This window comes from Drosophila willistoni, chromosome 3R (assembly GCF_018902025.1).
Source record: "Drosophila willistoni isolate 14030-0811.24 chromosome 3R, UCI_dwil_1.1, whole genome shotgun sequence".
Classification (NCBI taxonomy): Eukaryota; Metazoa; Arthropoda; class Insecta; order Diptera; family Drosophilidae; genus Drosophila; species Drosophila willistoni.
The window spans coordinates 20,315,668-20,337,802 of NC_061086.1; the positions used below are offsets into that span (position 1 = coordinate 20,315,668).

General features: G+C 38.3%; 1 protein-coding gene across 1 annotated transcript; it reads left to right on the forward strand.

Annotated features, from left to right (window-relative positions):
* Window positions 1-5,470: 5,470 nt before the first annotated feature.
* LOC6647343 (UBX domain-containing protein 4) lies at window positions 5,471-7,622 on the forward strand. The gene has a single exon (XM_002070460.4). The coding sequence runs from the start codon at window positions 5,591-5,593 to the stop codon at window positions 7,550-7,552; it is 1,962 nt and encodes a 653-aa protein (XP_002070496.1). The 5' UTR covers window positions 5,471-5,590; the 3' UTR covers window positions 7,553-7,622.
* Window positions 7,623-22,135: the final 14,513 nt, after the last annotated feature.

A 22,135-nucleotide genomic window follows, 5' to 3' on the forward strand; every position in this document is an offset into this window, starting at 1 on the left:
ATATGTTTATGTATGTGTGTACTTCATGGGCTACAGCTCTTATTTCTTTAATTTCCGAACAAATAGTTGCAAACCAAAATTATGTAATTGATATGTGAATATTGATATGTGTGACTGCCAATCAGCCAGCCATTATGCATATAAAGGGAACTGTCATCGTGTTAATGACATGGTTATTTAGCTGGGTACCATGCTAACTCCCTTGGCTTTAGCTTATGCATGACAACGGAACGTTGCTCTGTCCAGGAATAGATTGGATAGGTCTGAATAGGACTCTTCTCACACCAAAACCATTTAGTTAAAATGAAGAGTTGATTGCTGTGAAGCTGTGCATGAAAATGCATCAACTTTGTTTTTGTTCGATTCGCCTGTCGATTGTCAGGGGGGCACATACACACACACATACTCTATGAGTATGTGTTGTTGTTGTTATTGCTTTGCTGCGAAGCGCATATAAATTGCATTTTTAACAAACAATTTTCATTGTTGGTTTTGCGTGCCTGTTCAATATTCCTCGTTTTTTCCATACATACCTCGTAGGCATTGAAATGAAATAGAGGGCATATTAAGATCCACAAAAAAAAAGAATGTTGGTAACATAAATATCATTTGTGAACTACATTTCTCTGGGAAATGGTGTGAAAAGTGAAAAGAATTGAATACTTGCCTACATAGTCTATGAAACATACGTACATGAGCATAAAGAAAGTTTAATGGTCTTCCCTTTGGGACAATTTCCATTTAGTTATTAAGAGGGTATCCATGGGTCGATAAAACATTTGAGTTTGGGTAATTTTATCATCTTTGTTTTTATTTTTGGCATACGGTACAGGCATTTTAATTGATTCACAGCAGTTTTTAGCCTAAATGACTAAATTTTGTTCGCGCATTACGCATACGCCGTGTGTGTTCTTCATGTTTGTGCTTTTCATTATTATTTTGGCTCGATACTCAAAAGTCTATCAAAACAAAATTAATTTGCTGCTATTGGCTTTGTGTTTAAATGTATGTGTTTACCCAATTTTTAACCAACCACCAAAAATCCTAAATTGAGGAGATGCATGTAGAGGTTTGCAAAAAAATAAAAACTCAGGCGAAAATTGAAACGAAACACTTGAGTGACAGAGCACTTCATACAGACTCCCACCAGACGAAACAAGTAGGGATCAGGGTGGTATAGGTAGAAAAGAGGAGGTGATGAGAACTTTGGGCCAAAAACTTTGCGAAACCACTTGAAAAGTTATTTACATTTTAAGTTGTTGAGGTTCACACGACGTCGAGTTGTGTTGTGTCCTTGTGATGTGCAAAATATCTGTAGGCAGGTAGACGACGACGACGACGACGACAACGACAAACACAAGGACATCGTACATACAAAGCTGCTGTCCTAGTGGGCGGATATGAGCATGATGGTTGGCGGTTGGTTGGGTGGTTGGGGTTGTGTGTGGTCGTCGGTGTCAAATCTAAGGACCACAGCCATGAGAGGCTTACATAGAAAATCTATTAAATTGTGGTACCATGGCAACGGAGTTGAAGTTGCCGAAGTCTGGTTCTGGTGGGTTGGTGGGTCGGTTGGTCGGTCGGCAAACTTTGCAACATAAAACAAACATTGGCAAGATATATCCGCAGCACAGTGAGATTCTCGCGCACTCGCCTTGACTGACGATGCTGCTCTCAATGGCTCACTAAACTTTTGAATAAAAGCAGGCAAGCAGGCAGGCAGTCAGGCAGACTAGCCGTTCAGGACCGAAAGGACTGCATGGAGCAGTCGAGAGCTATGGCTGGCTCGCCGCTAGCTGTTGGCATTGCAGTTCAGCCGGAAAACATAAAAAACTACTTGATTCTTCCTGCTGCTGCTGCTGCTGCTGCTGCTGGAGTGCCAAAAGTAAGCACAGTAGCGCCACATAATAAATAAAGCAGCCGACACAGTAGGAGCCATGGCAAGAGCAGGAAATATGGCACTTAAAGTGCTTTAAATAACATTAGAAAGTTGAGTTCTATCCCCTATCTCACTTTCTGATAGTATGTGTGTTTGTGTGTGTGTGTGGAGTCCAAGCCTCTGTCCCTGCACCATCATTGTCGACTTTGTCAGTCTGTTTGACTTGTGTGAAAATCTTTCAAGTTGTGACAATCTCAGCAATGGCAGGGGACTTGCATTTGTTGTTAAAGTTGTTCATTTGCCAGTCAGTTGACAGACGGCAAAGGCAATGGCACACCGAGATCGAGACAGCGACGAAGACGACAACTAAGACTGCCTGTTTCATGTTGTTTGTCTTGTTGTTACAACGCATATGACACTTGCCACGCCTCGCTTCCGCCCATAAATAATATATTCTACTTTGTTTTGCAGCCATCTGCCTGCCTAAGCAAACACTGTTGGAGATGGATATCCGACTCCAAAACAAACGTTCCTCCTTGAAGCGATGCGGCAGCTCCATCTGATTTGACTTTAATGCACAATAACATTTTCCAACAGTCACTCTCAGCCTTTGGCTGAAGTTTCCATTGCTTCTATTATTCTTTCCTTTTTTTTTTATATTTTTTTGCTTTTTGTTCTACTAAAAAATGCACAAAGCGAACGAGCTGAGCTAAGCTTGAGCTGATCTGGGCAAATTGAGGGCGGAATGCATTTTGCAAAATGCCACAAGAAAACCTCAGAAATATCTTTCATCCCATTCAACTAAGCAACATTCGAATTAATCATATGGTAGAAATCTCGGTAAACATAGTTAAGGTTAAAAGGTTATATACTCAGAGGCCAATTAGTTATACGCAAATTCAAAGGTTTTGCGGTTTCTCATTTATAATGCTCTGAAAAGCCGCATCAAAACAACAAAAATTTCCGAATTGCAACAGAGAGAATGAGTAGTAGAAACATTTTTGGTTTTAAATGCCCGCCCAATAGTTAAACAAAGGGGCAAAAGGCCGAATTGCTTTACAATAAAATTATTTCATTTTGAATTGGAATTTTCCCAGTTAATCTTCTTATATGACATTCAGCAGTAAAAGCCTAATGGACATATTATTTACACAGATTTCTCACAAACAACATTTTGTAGGGTCTTGACCAATCATTTAAAACAAATCGATTGAAAAAAGCAACAAAAATGTGAGAAAGTGTTAAAAATTGTGACCTTTTTACTAAGTTAGCAGTTTTTGTTTGTATGGAAAAAAGCAATATTTCCAAATATACTCTTGTCTGTATTAATTACTCATTATTAAAGATTAAATCGATTTTTAAATAGTTTAAGCAAAAATCTATTCTTAATGAATTCTTGTTAAATTTCCTTGTAGCGCTCAATTTAACAAATCCCCATATAAAACTTTATTATAATAGAGCAAACTGAAGTGCAGTCACCATTCACCATGAATGAATGAATGAATGGTTCAACGAATGTCTACATACTGACATAAAAGCCAGTGATATTTGGCAAATTTAAATGTATGCCCGCAGCCCAAATCCACTTAAATAAATTGATGGTATACTATTTCAGAAGTTTTCGCCTATCCAACGAACCGAAAGCAACCAACACGCCAACTCACCAACGAACCATTCATTCATTCATTTCACTAACAACTTGGTTTAGAATCGGGAAAAGGCTAGGAAGAGGCAACTTTGAGAACAAGTGGGAAGAAAGCTGTACTGCTGTACAGCTCCTCCACTTGCGTAAATTGGCAGTATTGTAGTTGAGGGATTAGTGAGGCATTAAACGCAGTTTTTGCACATTACACGCGTGTAAAGCGCAAAGCCGCGTCGCCCAAGCCAGCAGCCCAAGGCAATATCATCATCATCATCATCATCATCATCATCTCCAACGAGAACTCTATTCCACACTCGTGTATGTGAGTGTGAGAGTATGTGTGAGAGAAGGAAAGAGAGTTTAAAGAAATACATACTTGCGCACCATCTTGTGCCCAGGGCAAAAGTTGTCTTCACATTTGCCACTTGTCCCACTCGCGCTTAACACTAAAAGGATTAAGCGACTTAAGCTTGATGTGAGAATTTGTTGCGTGCCCAGGAAACAGGATTCACATTTACAGACAGAGCCATTGTCTTTTTTGTTAGCCACTCGTAAATTGTCCAATGTGACTTACAAACATATAATATTCGAGTAGCTGCACGTAAAACATATTTATTGAGGGCCCTTCAACAAAAAAAAAAAAAAGAACCAAAGCAAAAAGAACAAAGAGATACGAGTAGAGGCTTTAAAAATTGCTTAAGCAGTTTTTAATCATTTTAATGGCCAACCAGGGCACGTGTTGACCTTGCAGAAACATAAACCTACCAAAATATTCTTGCTGTTCTCTCTCGAATAGTGAATGCTCTTTTTCATTGTACTTGTAATTATTCTTGTAAAAATAAAAATAAAAAAGAATTTTCATTTCCACTGAACAATAAGCTACAGTTTTTGTCTTTCTAGTAATTATAATGGGAATTTCAACAAGAGGAGCCTCTCGTCTACAGTATCCTTTTTGCAGTCTGAGATGAATATAGAGTGAAACAGTGCGCCATAGTTACAAAGTGAAAGCGGCTACAATGGGTGAACAAGTTGCGGCAGTTGGTGGCAGTTTTCCGGATTGGCGGTATGAGGAGATGACTGTCCCTCTCTCTCTTTTTCTTTTAAACGGGTCGAATGCTAAAGGCCAAGCGCAGTTAACTGCGTGGCAAACAAAAAAGGGTTTGGCCGTCATTCTTGACTGAGTTTGGCCCTGGACCAAATGGAATTTAACACTTAAATCGCGCTAGCAAATGCCATCCTTTTTGGGCTCTGTGCAGCATTAAAGGGCTTAGCCGCAAATCGTCATCATCATCATCATCATCATAATCATTAGAAGAACAACATTGCCGGCATTCTGGAAAATGCAAAGCTCAACAATATTTTAACGAAAATTACATGGCTTTAAGGTGCGTGGTGCGTTGACAAAACATAATGCGACCAGAGAATTTGTAATACTTCGTCAGCATACAAACAAACAAACAAAAACACAACATAAACAACAACAACAACAACTCGTTGCGGGGCCTTGTAAACATGTGTAAATTCATGAAATGAACAATCATATGCCACTGTGTAATACATCACGCAACCCAGCAAAAATGATTATAACACAGAGCCAGAGAGCCGCGCATATCATTTTTCGTTCTCATACAGGTGGCACCTGTACCTGGCTGACTGACTGACTGACTGACTGACTGACTGTCTGCCTGGCTGTTGACTGGCAGGCTGCTTGATTGCCTGGGTTTTGTTTCGCAGTCATCCGATAGAACATGCCGAACATACGTTTCCCTGGCGCGAAACATTTTTTAAGCAGGCTATTAATATGAAATATCTGAGAGGGTAAGAGGAACAAAAATAATAAAGTATGAGGTAATATTTTACTCTACTTCGCCCACCCAAAAAAAAAAATTCCATATGTAAATAATAAAATTAATAAATATACAAACATTAGATTCAAATGTAGAATTGAGAAATGAGAAAAATGTCAAATACTCACAACAATCCGACCTAACAGATTTTTATTTTCGAAGAACTACACAAAATTAAATTTTCTGTTTTATTCATCATCTCATTTCTTATCTCCCGCAAAAATGACTTGGCATATAGGCAGTATAGCGGAAGCGGTTGAAGAATCGAAAGCTAAAGATGCCATTTTTGTGGTTTACATCGATGGACAGGATGAGATGTCGGCCAAGTTGAGGAGATTTGTGGATGATAGTCGGGTGCAAGATAAGTTGAATACTTCGCATTTTGTGGCAATTAAAATACAGGGCAATAGTCTGGACTATGCACAGTTTATTTCGGTTTATAAAGTGGTTCCAGTTCCCTCGATATTTTTCATTGGAAAGTCAGGAACTCCTTTGGGGGTAGCCACTGGTATAGCCGCCAGTCCTGAAGAACTGATGGCCAAAATTGATAGAGTCCTGCTATTGGCCGGAAAGAAGCCACTTGAGGTTACCTTTGAAGAGCCGTCAACATCGTCGTGTTTTATAGTTGAGAACAAGTCTCGTACCATAGCTGGAGCAGATGAAGAATCGGAACAACTTGCCAAACAAGATGACCAAGGCAACAGAAAAGTTGAGAACAATAACAGAGAGGATGTTAATGCAGAGGCTTCCGCATCAAATACACCCACACCCCAAAACGATGTAGCAGAGATACCTCGGCCCTCAGTGATCGCTCATCCTACACCCAATGTCGATGAACCACAGCAATCTGCGAATCAACCCACAGTTGTGCCTAATCCAGAGAGACCTATAGTCGAGCCGACTTTGGTTCTGACACCAAGACTCCAGCAGGAAGTTAAACCCATAAACGTTTCTCGTAATGAGAATTCAGCAGCTCCTCCATCTGTTTCATTTCAACCAACTACAACTCCGGCTGTTTCCTTCCACCCAGCAACTACGACTGCGCCCAATTTAATGCCGACTGTTATCCCACTGCTGCCTACAATATCGGCTGTACCTCAAGGTTCTCAGGGTCAAGCACGTGCACCAACCGATTCCGAAAGGAGAGAGGCAGAGTTACAGCGCACTTTGGAAGATAATAGACTTCAGCGTTTGGCGGCTGAGCAGAGGCAGGCAAGGGAGAACGAATTGCGAATCCATCGTGAAGCAAGGGCCGAACAGGTGAAAGACCAAGAGATCAAGACAATGCAGGAGCGTTTACGGCGTGATCGCCAAGAAGAACAGGACACTCGTGATCGTATTCGTCATCAAATAGCCGCCGATCGTACAGAGCTAAATCGTCGGGTTGCTCTTATGACCGCTGACATGAATAGCACAACATCGGCGGCCACAACGCTGGGTGCATCTTCGCTTAGTTCGATCGATGAGACACGGTTGCAGATTCGTTTGCCAGGCGGCATTCATCGCACCAAGTCTTTTCCCGCTGGCGAATTACTCTCGACGGTGAGAATTTATGTGCGCCAGGAGCTGCTGCCGGTCAGTAATACATACGATTTCACATTGGCCACAAGTTATCCACACCGTGAATTCCAGTACGAAGATGAAATGAAGACACTGTATGAATTAAATCTGGTACCAAATGCTGTGGTTTTGGTATTGAAAAAGGAACAAGTCAATCGTGTTGCTCGCACTGGTGGCTCCATTATGTCCATGTTCGCCACTGTCCTCTGGGCCTTGCTAACACCGGCGGCCAAAGCCTTCGATTATATCAATAAGATGGGGCTTCAACGTTTTGCTCAAAAATTGAACAGCATGTTGGCCAAAATCGGTTGGATCCGTCCTCTCCCACAGGCTGCTGGTGTCGGCGATGTCGTTCTAGTTCCGGGTGATGCTGCAAACGCTCGTCGAAACATGGACATGTTTGTCTTGCGTCCAATGCCAACTCCTGGTCATCAGCAGACGCCAACATCTCCACCACCACCTGCTGCTCCCAAGACTCAAAATACCGAAATGCCTTCTCCAAAGGAGAATGCTGCTGCTTCTGCTGCTCAGGTACAGGCCAAGAAGGAACATACCAATCAACAACCGCAACAAGCATTGGCTTCTGCTCAGACTGCACCAATTATTAAGGCATCTTCTTCGTAAATGGAGCACAACATTCCAGCAGCTTTCTGGCCACTCTCAGAATAAAAAGAAAACCAAATTCAGCAATAAAGAAGCAGAAAGTCATTATTTCTAAAAATCTGTTAGGAACACACATACATACATATATAGTATAAATTTATAAATGAATATATACCGTCATATAAATATTTATAGACAATGTACAAAGTTTAACAAGGGTTTATTGTTGATTTTTGTCAGAATATGTATGCAATGCAATGCATAGAAGGAAGTACCATATCAAATATATATATTTTTGATCAGCATGACGAGACGACATTATATAGCCATAATAATGTTAATGTTAAAAATTATTTGTTAGTTTTGAGTACGAAATTTGATATATATCAAATGTCCGTATGACTATATCAAATGTCTGTGACTGTGCCGAATTAAATCAAAATCGTATGACTATATTATATAGTTATCATACAAACAAAAAGATATATATAAGACTTTTTATATAACTAACAGAAAAAAGTATTATTTCTGCGCTATCGAAATTAGAGTTTGTCCTCTTGTTTAAAGATCTATTCGACATTTGGTCAAATATATTTTCAGATTTCTAGGAAATTAAGTAGAATGCAAATGCTGGCATTTTGTGGAGGACTCAAAGGAAAAGATTAGATAAAATGTTGGACACAGGATTAAGCGCTAAGGAAGTCATGTTCAATTCAATTTGATCACCAAGTGGCAAAATGTACAAATATTTTGATATTTTATAAATATACCATTGAAAATTTGCATTTTTATTGGGCTTAGGTAATTGCATAAAATATATTTTATTTATTTGCTTTTATTTGTTTCTGGTTGTATTATGTGAATTATATTTTCGCTTCTGTGGGTTATGTGTATATAAACTGCTTTGATTTTAATTAAAATATTATAATCTATGAAATGTGGTTTATTTTAACAATATCTTTGACATCAGTTTTGTGCATTTTTATTGAATGTCGTTTAATGTTTTTTTCACCGTTGTTGTTGCAATTAAATGCAGTAGAAAATGGCTTACAATAGTGTGTGTGTGTGTGTGTGTGTGGGTTTGTGTGTATTTTCACATAATTCTCGCTTGGCATTAAAATTGAAATCGTACATGAGTAAAGTTTACATAAAAAATTATTTTCAAATGCCAGGCAAAACCGCATGCAGTCAGACAAATGCATATAAATAATTCATAACGATTTTATTTGCATGCAAAATGAGCTAAGGGGGGCATACAGGATTGGGACAGGGAGATGGGGAAATTTACAGATGATGGAGATTGGGTCCGAATTTGCTAGCCAAGAAGAAAAAGTAGCAAAGCCAAATAAACTGAATTAAGTTTTAGCGCTTTTTCGTAGCATACTTTTTTGGCAATGGGGTGGGGGGGTTCAGGGGCTTAAAGTGGTCAGTATGTGTGCAACCCCTACCCCACCATCAGGTAGCTACCTAGCTAGCATCGAGGCCACACATTTGGTTTTATTGTTAGTGCTGGTTCTGGCTCTAGTGCTGCGGTTGGCCATACCCTTGCACCTTGGCCACAGCGAGCAGTGCAGAACCGCAGACAAACGCGTATAGGTGTTGCCTGGTGACTGCCTGCCTGCTCGTTGCTCGTTGGCGATGCTAATGATGAGGCGCTACCAGGCTTCAAACACCCCCTAGAGCCAAGAGGCAGTCGGCCAGCCGGCCAGCCAGCCGGCTACATAGCTTCTGTTGACTCAGCAGGTTTTTGTTTTTCTATTTTTTTTTCCCCTACATCTTCTTTTTTCAGCTTAGTTAGCTGGTTGGCCGGCTTGCTGGCTGGCTGCGACTCCTGTTGCCTGAGCCCCGTGTGTCTTTATTATAAGCCAAGAGACAGAGCGCCGTGTCCATGTTCGTGTCCTGTGGCCATTTGCGGCTCATAAGGCATAAACTTTCAAGTGGCCAACAGCGTTGTTTCTGCCTCACTCCCTCTTTCTCACTCTCTATCTACATTGCTCCTGCTGACATGCTGAAGGACAACTTTTAATTGAGATAAAATGGAAGCCCTAGCCAGCCTCAGTCTCTCCCTATTTTCTCTCTCTCTCTCTCTCTCTACCTTTCTCACAGTTTGCTGGCTAAAAATCAGCATCAGAGTAACTTCTAATTTAGTGGCCGTGAGAGTCCATGGCCAAGCCGGGCAACATGTAAATCAGCGCACTTTTCTAGCACTTTCAGCATGGGCTCCTTTTCTGCCCCCCTTTCTCTCTCTCTCTCGTCCTCTTCTGTTCCATTTGCAGCTGGCGTTCACCTGGTCTGTGTTTGCCAGGTAAACTTTGTGTTGTTGTTGATGTTGTAATTTGTGTTTGTGGCCATAAAGTTTTCTTTCTACCACAAACAACACAAAAAAAGGTGCAAAACAACATTCAATTTTTATCCAATTTGTTTTTTTTTTTTTAGTTTGTGTCGTTCCCTTTTTTTGTTGTTTTGTTTTAGTGATGTTGAAAATATTTACAGTTTAGTTGCAAATAGTTGCTACTCTCTGAGTCGTTGTTTGTCACACTTTTGTTGTCACATTAGGAAAGTTTTGGTCGACACGTTTAATGATTTTGACATGGTATGATGCCAAAAGCAGGGACAGCAACAGTCACATTCACAAGGCACAGACACCTCATTAGTGTATGCTAATTGATGCAACCCCAAAATCATGGTAAGGAGCAGACAAAAGCCACAAATCCATTCGTAGCATGTGCAAGCATGTGCCTTGCTTTGCAATGCTCTAGTCTGCTGGCCAACTGCTATGGAAACGTCGTCGTCGTCGCATACGGATGACGGCCATTTGGTCTATTCACCTCATACATTGTAATCTCACAATTCTGTTCTAATTAACCAAATGAATTCACACTTATGGTAAGCACTGCAACTGGACATATACATACATTTCTGGTACATGGAGAACGGATGATTGTGTTGAGGACCAACCTTAAGCAATTATACCCAGCCTCAGATGCATTTAATGAGGTGCATGTTTGAGATTGTGTCTTGAAGATTGCCTTTAAATCCGCCTGAGAGTGCACTACCATCTATGCGCCCGGATAGAGTTTTATCCATGTCCGATAGGAATTTAATTTTGTTAAACAACTTTTCGTTGCCTACTTTTCAGGGCCCTAAAGAAAACAAAAATGAGAAAGGGGCAAAAAAAGGACGACGAGTATATGCAACTATATGGCCGCCAGCCTTAGTCATTTATTATCGTATTAAAATATTTTCACCCAGCTCCGCCCCTGCTTACTGCCCCTTCTCCTCTCTGGTGTCCATCCGTTTGCCATCTTGCAGGCTTGGCCATGATTTTATTGGCGCAGGCGTCGCGGAAATAACAAATTTCTTGCTCGGAAATTAATATTTCCATTTTATAGAAAAACTTTTCAAGAGTGTATATGTATATGGATGGATGTATATATGTTTGTATAATTGTGTGTGTGTTTACTTGTCCGAGAGTCATTCTCGTAAGTTGAGTGCTCTCTGGAGACCAAGAGTCCAGAGTCTGCTGGTCATGCACATAATTTTTATGAAATCATAATCTTGAGAAAATAATGAGAATTCTTGGTAAAGCGTGCCAAGAACTTGCATCATTTTCGTCGGTTTTTGTGAGTGTGTGTGTGTGTGTGTATTTTCTTGGCTGATAAAATGTAAAATTTTCAACCTTCATGACTTTTTTTTATATGTATATATATATATCTAATTATAGCCCAAGACTTGATTTGACTTAAGGGTGGCTTTAAAAAAAAAGCAAAGGCAGAAAAACAGAAATCAACGAAGACAATAAAAAAAATTCTCATTAAATGTTCATCATTTCCATGGCTGCCAGGCGAAGAGGCCCTGTGCAATAACAACAGCAATACAAATAAGCGACAACATCGCAAACATTCACTTCCGGTAATATAGAGGCGGTCTGGTCTGATCCTGGTGGCCTGCTCTGAAAACTGAAAACTGAAAGCTGGCTTGGCAACACACGGTTGCCAACAACAAAACCGGCAGCAATCGAACCAATTCCAATTGTACACCAACCGACTATGTGAAATGACAACAATAACTAGACAAAAACTATATCATGCCATCATATACTCTTTTTCATAAGTAAAGTTTTCCTTTTTTCTTTGTTATTTAGAAATTACTTTCCAATTAAAACAAAAGATGGGCAAAGTGAAAATTTATGATAAAAAGCGCATTACTTTTTGCGTTATACTAAAGATACAATTGGCAAAGCCATGAAACTGAAATACTCTTAGCAAGTGAAATGAAGAAGAACGGAAACTCTGGCGGGGGTCAAATTGAAACAGTGTGGACCAGTTTGAGCCTCGTGGCGTTTTAAATGTGCAAAAATGACCAGAAAGCCGTAGGCAGAGGGCACAGAAATTGCTTCCTTGGCACGTGTTTCATTTAACAGTAAAAATCGACAGTTTGTGTGTGTGTGTGTCCCTCCATCACTCCCTTTCTTTCTTTCTCTTTCTCTCTTTTTTTTGTGAGGTATTGTGTGCCATTTGACACAGAAAGACGAAGCAGTGAAAAAAATAGCAGAAAAAATAGGAGGCACCAGAGTAATCATTTATTACAGCAAAAGGAATCGAATCACAGCACACCGAAGTTTTCTCTCGACCCAAAAAAAAAAAAAAAAAAAAAAGCAAACAGCAGTAACTACTGCCGGCATGCGTGAGTTTTAAGCCGGCTTTCTTCATAATGTAGACGCTTTTATGACTCACACACATACACATACGTATTCATTCGGTTGCTCGCTCGCTCGCTCGCTGAGGCACGCACAGTCAAAGCAGCCTAAAAGGACAACGAAGTGGAGCAGAAGGCAATTATTTTTATTTACTGCCCAGACGCGCACTATGGCGCCATTGCTATTATTATTGTTGTTCTTGCTCTTGTTCACGTTGTTGTTGTTGTTGTCGCGGCAGAGGCGACGCCACATAAGCCGCATCATTGTCAGCTCGAAGGCAATACCAAGCCATAACCATCACACACACACACACACACATATATTCACAGTTCGCCTCGTCTCTCTGGTTCATGCCTCATGCATAAGCAAATTACAGCCGAGAGTTAATTTTTCACTTGCTTAACGAGCGGAAGTTACCATTTTGCACTGATTTGAAAATATGTCGCTGTTTGTGGCATTGGCGTCGTCGCCACACCCCCATCAACCTAAAACGCCGGCTCCCTCTGTCTCTCCAGTAAGGCTCATTCATTTGGTAATATTCGCATTCATATGCGTACGTATGTGGGTGAGTTTTTTTTTTTTTCAGCTGTGATTGTTTGTCTGTGGCAAATGAATGAATTGCTCTTCGCTCTTAGGACGAATATGCCAATTGGGCTCCGCCCCATCCTTTGCGTGCTCCATTAATATGTCTGTCTTCGTCATTGACATGTGCCGCAGCAGCCGACGCCGCCGCAGCCATCTCCATCGCCCATTGTTTGCCAAATCTTGGGGGGTTTTTTTGTGTGTGATGTTCACTGTTCCGCGCTTAAGCGTGCTTTGGCTCCATCAAAATAATCAAGCAAAGTTAGTAGTTTTTATTTAAACAAAAATATAAAAAAACAAAAATACAAAAAAAAAAGAACATCCCAAATAGTAAAAACAATTCGCATCTACAAATTTTATGCGACTATAAAAATGAAGTGTCAGCCTAAAAGCATGCAACGGTTTTTTTTGAAGTCACAGAATACACTTGAAAATATTGTAAGGTACATTGGCTAGTCGAAGCTTCTGAGAGGTCAAACTCCAAATAAAATCTCAAAATCTTTAATAATTGTTAACTGAAAGAAAATGAACGCTAAAATTTAAACAAATATGTACAAAAAGCAAACATTTTAAAAACTTTGATAAATATGTAATGAACATTTCATTTGTTTGACCTGTTCTCTGTTTTAGTAAAAAATGGTTAAATCGCTATGTAAATAGTTAATTATTAACCACAAGTTTATATTTATTAGAGAATAAAAGTCGAAGCCGTAAAATGGGTGTGTTTGCCATGAAAAATGTCTGTTCTATATATGCAAATTTATTCAGTGATTGAGTTTATTCTTGTTTTTGCTTCTAAATGTTTTAAAGGCGAGAGGTCTTACAATAAATTTGGCAATTGGTATATAAGAAAAAGAGCATTCTGAAATCGTATAAGTTATATGAATTTAAAATAGTTTTTTCACATAATCGTATTTACATATATGTATTTTGTTTTTGTATATATGTATGAACGTAATATAATTTGCCTGATGTAAGCAATAACAACATTGTGCATGGCCAATTTAAATTTATTTATGTTGTGGATTTTAAAATGCAGGAAATATACTACATACTAAACACAGAGGCATATCTTTATGTCTGTTAAACTAAGCCTCCTGCCGGATGACTATGTAATAATTTAAGACTATTGTTCTATGGTCTGTATCATTTGGAACATATTGTTTAGAGAGTTTAATTAAGTTATGGATGTTTTTAACACGATAAAGGATTTCATTAGGCTTTAGTATAAATTAATTATGTGGTTTTTACTTCAAATAGGCAAAATGCAACAATCAATTGTTGAATAGCCCGCAGAAAATGCCAAGAAGGACATGGATGTAAGCCCAAAACTGGAGCATGATAGCCCATGTTAAAGCTGGCAGTCAGATAGGCGTGGGCGGTCAGTTAATTTACGCACACAGCAGGCGACAGAGCGTTTGCATATCAATGTGGGTATAACACACAGTCTCTCTCACACACACACACACACACACATATATAAAGAGGCTTGTCTCTGTTGGTTGCCTGGGATGACTAGACTCTCGGCTTGAAATCGACTCAACTCAACGTTGGCCTAGGGCCGAAGCTGATTTATGTGCGCTACGTGTGCAGCTGTGATCGAATTTCCAATCATGTTTACGCACACGAACACAGGAGACCCAAAGATGTGGGTGGGTAACAGATATCATGTAGCGACGATAGACATGCCGCCAACGCCGATGTTATCCCTAACAGTTGCTGTGATAATGGCAGCCAGTAAAAACAAACAACAAAACCATTCACAATACAAATGAACATGAATTGCATTGAACAGGTGAACACATGACTTCATTTGTTCAGTTACATTTCCCACTGGTTTATACCTAGATACATATAGGTTTTGTTTGTCTGTATGTATGGATGTGTGTATGTATTTGTATGTTTGTATGGAAATTGTATTCCCCTTTGGCCAGCCAGCCGGTTTGCTTGCTACAGACCATTTGGCATCTGTTTGTTGTTGCTACTACATATTTATGTTTTCTTTAGTAAATTGTGCGTGCTTATTTGCCCTTCTCTACCGCCTCATTGTAATTTTTTGGTTGGAAACGAACAGAATTGAAAAACCCGGCAACAAAAAGTTTTGTGGCAAACTCATTTACAGCATTTTAACACACACACACACACACACATACACAACTGCTTTTTGTCTTACTGGTTTCTGGGTTGTTTGTATTCAATTGTTGCTTAGCGCTCCCACTTTTCATCTAGGCAACAAATTGAAAATTAACCAAGTTCTCGCGAGGCTTTTAGCCACAACTCTCAAAGTTGCCTGTTTCCTCTTGTAGTCCTTGCTGTCGCTTGAACCAAAAATTGTGTATGTTACACTCTCAGTTCTCTTTGTCTAGCCAACAGCTTAGCCTAAGACTTTGTATTTTGCTTTTACGTTACCCATTTGCTTAGCTATCTTTCTGCCATCCACTCAGCCTCTCTAAGGTACTTTTAATGTCACTTGGAATTTTCATCCCAGCTTAGTACTTTTTTTTTTGTCCGAGAGCAGCTTTTTAGAGAGTGCAACAATTGTAAGACTTATCGTTACTTAAATGTTAAAAATGCCAGTATTTTTATGTGCAACAAATTCACGCTTTTCTGTGTATTATGAGCTAAAATGATTGAAAACCTATTCAAAGTGGCTTCAAATGTTGATTCTGATTAATGATTAGTAATCAAAAGTCAATTTTGAGTTGTTTTTAGTAACTTTAATAACGTTAGCAATAATTGAAACTATACCAGACTCTTTAAATTTATCCTGTACTAAGTGAAAAGCGTTTGTTTATAGTAAATATACATTAGTTAGAATTTCATTTAAAGGGATTTTTAAAGTTCGTTTGGCTCTGTATAGTTGTGTGTCTCACTCTTTGCCTTTAAATTTGCATCCCTTCTGTTTGCACCTTTACCTTCTAACTGTTTTGGCATGGGCAATGAAGTGGCTTGGGGAAACGGGTATTAACTGTAAAATGTTTTCACGACAGTTAATTTTACCGAAGCGTTAAATGCCCTCCCATTTGGTTGCCATTTTCCCAGAGGTGTAAAAGTGTTGAGTAACCCGAAAAATTATGCTAATTATTATGGAAACGCATGCGGTGCTTCATTCTCATCTTCTCGTTCATATATTTTTGTTGTTTTGTAGGCCAGAATTGAAAGTTATTTTGCACCCGGCATTTTAATTAGCATGCCGCATAAATTTTTATTCACCAAATCACAGCAATAATAACCAAAAAATAGCACACAACCAAACCAAAAAAAAAAAAGGATAACTCCTTGGGGTGTAGAGCTTGATGATCCCCTAAGGCAATGTGTTTTCCATTCACTCACCATTTGTGTTGTATGTGTTTTTTTTTCTATTTCAACCTTTTTGTTGTCTTTTAAGCCAAACACAAAAAAAAAAAACCAAATCATTGAAAAAAGCAGGAAAATCTATCCGTTTCTTTGACGCCAAACAGGCTAGCAAAAACAAAAAAAGGATAGAAACAAGAGGAGGCAAGGAAAGGCAAAAATGGAATGTTCTGTTCTTCTATATACAAAATGAAATTAGTGTCAAAATGTTTTTGCACTGGCTGTGACTGAGTTTTCATGCTGTTTTACACCGGCGCCACGCCCCAAAGCGTTTAGCGCGCGCCTTCAGAAACGAGAAAGCGAATGAGCGATAAAGTGAACAACAACACAAACACACACACACACACAACAAAAAAACCAGGAGACAAAACAAAACACAGCACAAGCAGCAGAAGGAAAAAAAAAACAAAACATCTAACAAGAAGAAAAACGGGCCATTTCATTCAATGTTATTTTCGGCTTTAAGCTAAAATAAAAGCTGACACCACACAGAACGAAGAGCACGAGATTCAGCCAACAGTTGAGATGAACGGAGATGAAGAAAACAACCGAGAGCCGTAGGGGGAAAGAGAGAAATGCTCGAGAAAAGGCGTTTTCTGTAAGTGAAATGAAATTTTTTGTGACACGCTTCTTCAAATGTTTGTCGTCCATCTACTACAATCTACCTTAAATGCAAAATACCAGAAATACAGAATACATTAAGAGAGAGAGAAGACATTGAAATACTCTATAATAGCAATGCTGATCCATGCTTTTGCTTAGCTATCAATTTAGGTAGCATACATTTTAGGGCAACACAATTAATGATATATATTTACAACGAGAAAAAAGGTAGAAAATTAAAAGTATTTAAGGGCCTGGACCAGTATCGTTCTACAAAAAGCGCTCGAAACGATATGCCCCATTATTTTTTAAGGGTATAAAAAAAGAATATGAATGTTTTATTTTTTAGAATCCTTCTTTTAGCTATCATTTCCACTACATATACAAACTTAAAAAAAGCCAGTAATTTGAACTACCTTCTTTTTGTTTAACTTTTTATCTTATCCATTAACAAATTCAGTAGCTAAATAAAAAGACTACTTGCTTTCTTGATTTTCACAAATTATTAGAAAATCATTCACATAGGTCAATTAAAACTTGGTCAATTGACTATTTCACATATTTGAGTTAAGTCCAGTCATGAATTTTCGGCCAAGTTGTCTTTAGGCAAAAACAGAATTGCATTTGCATATATGTAAATTGAGCCCAAGGGTGTGGCTATGCAGTTTACGGCAAGAAATTCATGTGGCATAAATAAACATTATATGTTAACCGACATACAAATATGCTTTGAGCCAAACTATTGCACTTTGCAGGCATAATAAAGCGACCGCAAATATCTCGCCAAAAGAGAGACTGTGTGTGTGTGTGTGTGTGTCTGTGTGCGAATGTCCTAGAAGATATTTAGGTGTCCGTAAAAATAACATATTAAATTGAAATGACAATTTAAGATTTTCGTTTTTGCAGCTTTTCTAAGCTTTGAATGCGAAGCACGTGACTTGCACTTATTTTCATGTTTTCACTCGTTTGTTCAAAATACTCTTTCGCTCTTTCTTGGCAGGAAGTTTTCACTAAAGTTTTCCTTTTACATAAATTAGACGTTATTCGGAAACGTATAGAGGTAAATGAGGATGAATATAAAGAATGTGAAGCAAGAAAATCAAACCTCATGAAAGCAAGAAATTTGTTTGAATGCCTTAAATGGCTGCTTCTACTTTTAAATTTATATACAATTTGTACATAAAAGAGAAACAAACTGAACTTTTCTGCTTATATGTTTATTTATGTGGAGTGTGTCTGAAAAATAATTTATTTCCTATATGTTAGTTTGCCTCTTGAAAAGTGTTCAAAAAATTGTTTATACAAAACGTAATTTCAATTTTCAAATAAAAGGGTATTCAAGAATTAGTCGACCCATCGTATCGAAACAATTTTACAGCATATTCATGTCGGCAGTTCAATTCGTTTTTGGGAAGCTCAAAAGCTGAGGGCGCTGCCACAAGTAAATAAATATATGCAAATCACGTTGCTTTTCTATTTTTTTTGTTCCATTCTCGTTGCTGCTTGCTGCTTGCCCATCGATTTTATGTGTCATGTCGTACTCAAAGCAATTTGAACGTTTCATTTCGCTTTCGCCTTCTTTTTGTTGGCGGCTCAACTACTTGAAAATTTCACTAGGAGTGTGCTACCTGCTGCTGGTACTCCTTTTGTCGATGACATGCAACTGGTTGCAAATTGCAGGCGATATTTAAAAGGAGAAAACAAAAAAAAAAGAAAGAAAGAACATAGCAAGGATATGCTTTTCTTTATATATGTACTCGCGTCTCTGTGTGTGGCTTGGTGTATATGTGTGTGATTTTTGATGGTTGATTTTTATTTCGGCGCTTTCTTCATTTGTTACACAATATCAATAACTCACGCGCAGCTGACACATGTAATAATTCAATCGTGCGGACAACCACCAACCATTAAACAAGATTGATGATCTCTTTAAAGCGCAGCTAAAGAAAGTAGAAAAAAAAAGAAACCAAAAACCAAAACCGAAACAGATGAAATGAAATAAAAAGAAGCATTCCGACCCCTTGACGCCGACAACTGATGTCTCCCAAGACCGGGGTTATGTCTTTAAAGTCTCCATCGCTCTCTATCTATTTGTATTTATATCTATATTCGTAAATCTATCTCTAGCCTTGTGAAAAATGATTGCTTGTGGTACAATTAAAAGAGTATCTTGGGCTATCTTTTGCTTATTTATAGGCCGCAGTACAAACAAACACACTTCAAATGCGATAAGCATTTTTTGGTATGATTGATGAACTTGCCTGGCATTGTTCAAATATTTTATGTACAGCCCACCACTCATCCGAACAAAACTCCACTCTCTCTCTGCCCCTTCCATTTGAGAGGGTCTCTAAGAGAAGGCTCTTACATTTTTACGACAACCGCAGATTAGTTGAGATTGCCAGAGAGACAGACAAAGACAGGCAACAAATTCCGCAGCTGTTAAAAAGCTGACATCGTCACCTTTTGCTCGGCATTGTGCCGCATAAATATTTACGTCTGACATTCCCGAGCCTGAAAGGCAACAGGCAATGCCACGGCAGCAGACAAACGTCAAAGTGGCAACTGTTTGAGGAGCTAAATTGAAATATCCTTGGTCTTGGCATTGTTGCGGCAGGCCCGCTCTACCTCAATACCCCTCAGTGTCTTTTTGTCTGTGAAATTCATTATGAAAGGTGTAACAATGCTTGAGGAAAACAGCTAATAAAAGTCTTGGTCCCAAAAACCTCCAATACCACTTGCAAACACACACACACACACACAGAGACAAAGAGAGAGACTGGAAAAAGGATCTCCCAAATTGTTGACAGGATGGCTGGCTGCCTTGTTTATTGTCATCATAATTATAAAAAGGTTTTTATAGCCCAAGCCAAAGCAAAAGAGATCCAACAAAAAAAGGGTGAAAAAAGCAAAAGGGATAAATGACAGGTGAGTTCCATGGCATATATTTTAGATGGGGTATGACCTTGGGTCGACAAAGGGATTAAAAGCGGATTAGCTTAATATGTTGACAAGATTCTGATAAAACAAAATCCTTTTGGCATGTGCGTGTGAATTCTTTTGTTTAGAAACAATATCAATATTTGAAAGCTCTGACTACGAATATACGTGATGAACTTGATTAAATGTTTCAAACGCAAAAAATCAGATACGAATCTAATGTACCGATAGCAAAAACTACTTTAATTTTGTTTCACTACTTAATTGCCTTGAAATTATTAATTTGTAACATGTTTTCTTTGGCCAAGAGCATGATTAAAAGCCTCCAAAAGAAATGATTTACCATGAATTTAAATAGCCGCCAGCAAATGAATGTTAAATTTATTGCATACACGCAAATATTTCACCTTGTTGTCCTTTAATCTGAGCGAAGACAGAAGGCAAACAGACAAACAAACAAATAAATGACGTAAACACTGCAGTTAAACGCGTATTTAAATTGTATTTTGCTGATTTTTAATTTAAATGTAAAAAAGTGTTGCTCGTCCTCTCCATGCAGGGCCAAATCTCCTGCCCTGTTCTGGCATGCATATGCACATGTAAGTGGAACAATAAAGCCATAAACCAGAGCACAACTGCTGAGATGAACATCATGAGCTGAACTGATAAATGTCTACAAAGTGTATGCGGAATAACTAGTTTCCCTTTTGTATTTACCCCATATTCGCCTTTGCCTTTTTTTTTATTTTTGGCTTTGCTCATCCCCTTTCTTTCCTTTTACTACTTTTGTTTCGATTGCTGTTGTGGGTGACATCATGGCGATGCACATGATTGACAACGCAGTCAGCCGGACAATCTTCGATGCAAGGGCGTAGTTAGTCAATACAAACCAAATCAAATATTTATTAAAAAGAGACAAGAAAAATGTCAAAAACATGATCACAAATTTAATTCTGATGTATCTATAGCAAACAATCTGAAAAATAGATGAATGGCAGAGAATTTTCAGTTTAAAGTTATCGCGAAATTTTATTTTGCAATAACAAAAAACACTTATTTGGACAATTAGAATTTTTACAATGCTAAAACATTGAACAAAGATCGGGCCTTGTGTACAAACGTACTTAAATGGAAATTATCTAATGGAATAAAATTTATGGGTAAACTAATAACGTATTTGGGATTAAAAAAAATATTTACATTTATGTCTAATAACTATTAATCTCGTATTTAACCAGTTCATTAATTAAAAATCAAAAGAAAATGTAATGAATTTGTTTTCCAAAGCCAAGTCAATAAGTGGTATATTTGTGAACTAAGTTAATTGAGAAAAAAGAACAAACTAAACTACAGGAATTGCTCTCCCCTTGCATACGCCCATGACAATAGCTATTCATACATCCATCCATCTACTCAGACAAAGACATTTAAAACATTTAAGTCATTCAAGCAAGTTAGACAAACATACAGACTTGTACATGCCGACATATACACATATATGTATATTTAAGATTTTATATATGTATATATATATAAAGAGTCAGAGTTACGAGACATTCTGTCTGCGAAAGAAGCAAAAAGAGAATTGGCTAAACAGTCAAATAGGAATTGAAATAAATGCGTAGGGAGCACAGCATAGTTATATATATCCGTATATACTATATACAAATATATCTATGTATATGTGATGTGTGTAGATGTGTGTACTCATATGTATACTGTGCACAGTTGATGGCGCCGCGTCTGCAGGACTACTTCGTTGCTACACTTAGAAGAGACAGACAGGCTTAGGGTGTATAGGGAGTAGAAATGTGTATGTAGGTGGTGTAGGAGGACTGGAGGAAAGTGGGTACAAATTTAGGGGCTAGGGGGCAAATGTAAAACGCTTCATTTGGACTCGGGCAACGTTCCATTTTGCGGGTCAAAGTGAGGCAACAGATTCTCTCTTTCTCTCCCAAATGTGTGTGTGTGTCTTTTGCCATAGAAAGCTAAAGATTTTCAATTAAAACTACTTTGGCAATCAGCATATGTGAGCAGTTTGAGTTAGTTCTAATTCGTTCACTTGGCAACAACAACAGCAACAGTTGCAAGTGTAATTATGAACTTTAATCGAAAAACTTTACACAGCTCATTGCTCATTCGAATGAAAAACAGATAGACATCCAGATGCACACATCTATATAAACTTGTATATATATATTTAGATATATAACTGTCTATCAACCCGAATTAGACTCTAATAATTTGCAAGTAAATGCCAGTTAATAATTTATGACAACAGTAAAAGTGTAAATTCTGAACAAATAATTCAAAACATATTCAAGCAAAGGCAACATTTAAGTCATTGACATGGTCACACGTCACAAAGCAATTTATTTCAAAATAAAAATTGAAACTGTGTTCAAAGATTTTCCTTTTAAAATTTA